This window comes from Chiloscyllium plagiosum, unplaced genomic scaffold (assembly GCF_004010195.1).
Source record: "Chiloscyllium plagiosum isolate BGI_BamShark_2017 unplaced genomic scaffold, ASM401019v2 scaf_11121, whole genome shotgun sequence".
NCBI lineage: Eukaryota > Metazoa > Chordata > Chondrichthyes > Orectolobiformes > Hemiscylliidae > Chiloscyllium > Chiloscyllium plagiosum.
In genome coordinates this window covers 27,808-32,240 of record NW_025214137.1, presented here as the reverse complement: position 1 = coordinate 32,240, position 4,433 = coordinate 27,808, and the positions used below count along the sequence as shown (strand labels likewise).

General features: G+C 48.9%; 1 protein-coding gene across 1 annotated transcript in view; it reads right to left on the bottom strand.

The window, feature by feature from the left end:
• Nucleotides 1–4,433, bottom strand: part of LOC122547817 (zinc finger protein 341-like) — a gene marked incomplete at both ends in the record, with an annotated part of 20,756 nt that overhangs the window by 7,418 nt on the left and 8,905 nt on the right. The window contains one exon of the mRNA XM_043686393.1: nt 759–956. Within this exon, the coding sequence (XP_043542328.1) occupies nt 759–956 (198 nt within the window). The remainder of the gene's footprint in view (nt 1–758; nt 957–4,433) is intronic.

Here is a 4,433-nt window from a genome sequence, read left to right as displayed (position 1 = left end):
CCCCTCCCCCAACACTCAGAGACGCTACCCCCTAACACACGTCTCCCCTCCCACCACACTCACACTCATAGACCCCAATCCTAACACATATGACTCCCCTCCCCCACCCAAAGACCCACCCCCAACACATAGGCCTCCGCCCTCCCCATCCCACACACACTCCCTGCTCCACAATCCAAAATGAGGCCTGGGTGTCACAGTCTCCTCACTGCCAATGCAACCCAATCAGATTGACCAACTTCATGTGCAGTGCCTTCCAAGTTGCATTGCGATAGCACCTTTTAACACCTGCAGATGTCCCCATGGGCTCCACAGTCAATGAGGAACATAGAAGCATAGACTCCCAGTGCAGAAGTCACACCAACCCTCTGAACAGCAACCCACCCAGACTAATCCCCCCAACCCACCCATGTAACCCTGCACAGCTAACGCACCTGACCTGTACATCCCTGGACTGTGGGAGGAAACCAAAGCGTTGCTACTATTTGCAGCACAGCAAGATCCCAACCACAAATGACAAAGTGACAATAATCAGGTGACCTGTTTATTTTCTGTGTTGGGTGCGGGAAGAATGAGAAGAATGCTCAGGACCCTCCCCATCCACCTGGCAGCTCAGGCTCAGGCCCAGTCCAAACGCCAGCACCTCAGGCAGTGCTGCACTCCCACGGCACGGCGAATGGAGGGACCGTCTGGGCTGAGGCTACGGAGTTGGGGAGGAGGGTTTGGGGAATGAAGCGTTCCCCTTCTGGGCTCCATACCTTCTTGGACAGCCAGGGTGTCTTTGGGCTGCCTGTTCTTGGTGCTGTCAGGGTCGAAGTTGGAGAGATCATCAGCTGCAGGGTGAATGCTCGAGGTGGTGATGATGCTGCTGGTCTTGGTTTTGAAACCTTGCTTTCCAGGACTGTAGACGGGGGGAGTGGTGAACGGAGAGCTCTCCACACACTGACTGGGAACCTGCAGAGAACAGAGGCAACTACAGCGAAACAACGTACGCACCTCCCAGCGCTGAGATAAAACCCAACAGGTCTCCGATAAGACAGAAAAAAAAGTGACAGGATGTAGTGAATCTCTCGGGAAGGTTTCTCACGTGGTGAAGCAAAGGGATTGGTTAAATTGTGTCTGCTTTAATGCAAGGAGTGTCCGAAATAAGAGTGGATCAGTATTTGGGACTATGATGTTGTGGCCATAACGGAGACATGGGTTTCAAAGGGGCAGGAATGGTTGTGAGATGTTCCAGGGTTTAGAATGTTTAAAAAGAACAGGGAGGTGGAAAAAGAGGAGGGGGTGTAGCATTGCTAATCAGAGAGTGCATCATAGCTACAGAAACGAAGGTTGTTGAGGAAGGTTTGTCTACTGAGTCAGTATGGGTGGGAGTTAGGAACAGCAAGGAAACAGCCACCTCATTGGGGGGTTTCTACAGACCCCCTAATAACAATAGGGAGATTGAAGAACTCATAGGCTGGCTGATTCTGGAAAAATGCGGATGTAGCAGGGTTGTTGTGATGGGTGATTTCAACTTTCCCAATATTGACTGGAACCTTCTTAGTGCAGATGGTTTGGATGGAGCCGTTTTTGTCAGGTATGTTCAGGAGGGTTTCCTTACTCAGTATGTAGACAGACCGACAAGTGGAGAGGCCATTTTGGATTTGGTGCTCAGCAAAGAGCCAGGACAGGTGTCAGATCTCACGGTGGGAGAGCACTTTGGTGACAGTGACCACAACTGCCTCACATTTACCATAGCCTTGGAGAGTGAAAGGAGCAGTTACCAAGGGAAGATATTTAATTGGGGAAAAGGAAATTATGACGCTATCAGACAGGAGTTGGGAAGTACAGACTGGGAGCAATTGTTCCACAGAAAGGGCACAGCAGACATGTGGAGACTGTTTAAGGAGCAGTTGTTGCGAGTGATGCACAAATTTGTTCCTCTGAGACAGGTAAGAAGGGGTAAGATTAAGGAACATTGGATGGCAAGAACAGAGGAACTTCTTATCAAAAGGAAGGCGGCAGCTTACGTAAGGTGGAAGAAGCAAAGATCTAGCACAGCCTTAGAGGATTACAGGCTTGCTAGAAAGGAGCTCAGAAATGGATTGAGGAGATCCAGGAAGGAGCACGAAAAAGGCTTCGCAGGAAGGATTAGGGAGAACTCAAAGGCATTTTACTCAGACGTGAGGAATAAGAGAGTGATCAGGGAGAAGATAGGGCCGATCAGGGATTGCGGAGGGAACTTGTGTATGGAGTCTGAGCAGATAGGGGAAGCCCTAAATGAGTTTTTTGCTTTGGTTTTCACCAAGGAAAGGGACTTTGTTATGAATGAGAACTTTGGGGAGCTGGGAAACAGGCTTGAACAGATCAAGGTTGATGAAGCTGATGTGCTGGAAATTTTGGCAAACATTAAGATTGATAAGTCCCCAGGGCCAGAGCAGATTTATCCCAGGCTGCTCCGGGAAGTGAGAAAGGAGGTTACGAAGCCGCTGGCGAGGATATTTGCCTCCTCACTCTCCGCGGGAGTCGTTCTGGAGGATTGGAAGGAGGTGAATGTTGTTCCTCTTTTCAAGAAGGTAATAGGGAAATCCCTGTCAATTACAGACCAGTCAGTCCTACGTCTGTGGTCAGCAAAGTTGTGGAAAGAATTCTGAGGGATAGCATTTATGACTATTTGGCAAAGCACAGTGTGATTAAGGGCAGTCAGCGTGGCTTTGAGAGAGGCAGGTCATGCCTCACAAATCTTATTGAGTTGAGGAGATGATGAGACAGGTCGACGAAGGGCGAGCAGTGGATGCAGTGTATATGGACTTCAGCAAGGCATTTGATAGGGTTCCCCATGGTCGGCTCATTCATAAAGTCAGAAAGTATGGGATACAGGGAGATTTGGCTATCTGGATTCAGAACTGGCTGGCTGACAGAAGGCAGAGAGTGGTTGTAGATGGTAAGTATTCTGCCTGGAGCACAGTGTTGAGTGGGGTCCTGCAGGGCTCTGATCTTGGGCCTCTGCTCTTTGTTGTTTTTATAAATGACTTGGATGAGGAGGTTGAGGGGTGGGTTAGTAAATTTGCCGAGGACACAAAGGTTGGAGGTGCAGTCGATAGTATCGAGGGCTACTGCAGGCTGCAGCACGACATAAACAGGATGCAGAGCCGGGCTGAGAAATGGCAGATGGTGTTTAACCTGGATAAATGTGAAGTGATGCATTTTGGAAGGTTGAACTCGAATGCTGAATATAGGATTAAAGACAGGATTCTTGGCAGGAGGAACAGAGGGATCTGGATGTGCAAGTACATAGATCCCTCAAAATTGCCACCCAAGTGGATAAGGTTGTTAAGAAAGCTTATGGTGTTTTGGCTTTCATTAACAGGGGATCGAGTTTAAGAGCCACGAGGTTTTGCTACAGCTCTACAAGTCCCTGGTGAGACCACACTTGGAATATTGTGTCCAGTTCTGGTCATCCTACTATAGGAAAGATAGAGGGGCTTTGGGAGGGTGCAAAGAAGGTTTACCAGGATGCTGCCTGGACTGGAGGGCTTGCCTTATGAAGAAAGGTTGACTAAGCTCAGACTTTTCTCTCTGGAGTGAAGGAGGAGAGGTGACCTGATTTGAGGTAATGAGAGGCATGGACAGAGTCAATAGCCAGAGATTTTTCCCCAGGGCAGGATTGACTGCTATGAGGGGTCTTAGTTTTAAGATATTAGGAGAAAGGTATAGAGGGGACGTCAGAGGAAGGTTCTTTACGCAGAGAGTTGTGAATGCATGGAATGCGTTGCCAGCGATGGTGGTGGAAGCAGAGTCATTAAGGACATTTAAGTGACTGCTGGATATACACATGGACAGTAGTAAATTGAGGGGTGCGTAGGTTAGGTTATTTTTAGATTAGGAATAATCCTCGGCACAACATCCTGGGCTGAAGGGCCCGTTCTGTGCTGTACTTTTCTACATTCTATTAAAACACCAAATAGCGCACATGCTGAAAATCCAAAATAAAAATTCAGATAGCGCTGGAGAGACTCAGCAGGTCTGGTAGCATCTGTGGAGAGAGAAACAGAGTGAACATTTTGCGTCTGGAATGATTTTTCTTACCAGTTCTGAAGAAGGGTCACTAGATTCGAAACAATAACTCTGCTGCTCTCCACAGATGCTGCCAGACCTACTGAGTTTCTCCAGCTCTCTTGGTGTTTGCTTCGAGAAAAGAGGAAGTGGGTGGGACTTAAAGGGGATTTTAAGATCAAGAAAGAATTTGGCAGAGATTTTCCACTTGGGTGGGGAGAGGTTTAAAATGAGGGGCCACTGACAGAAGACAGATCCCTCCTACACACACACACACATCCCCACACACACAGCCCCCCAGACACACACACCCAGAACCCCCCCACACACACACCCAGACCCCCCCGCCAAACACACACACACAGCCCCACCCACCCCCACACTCCCCCAGACAC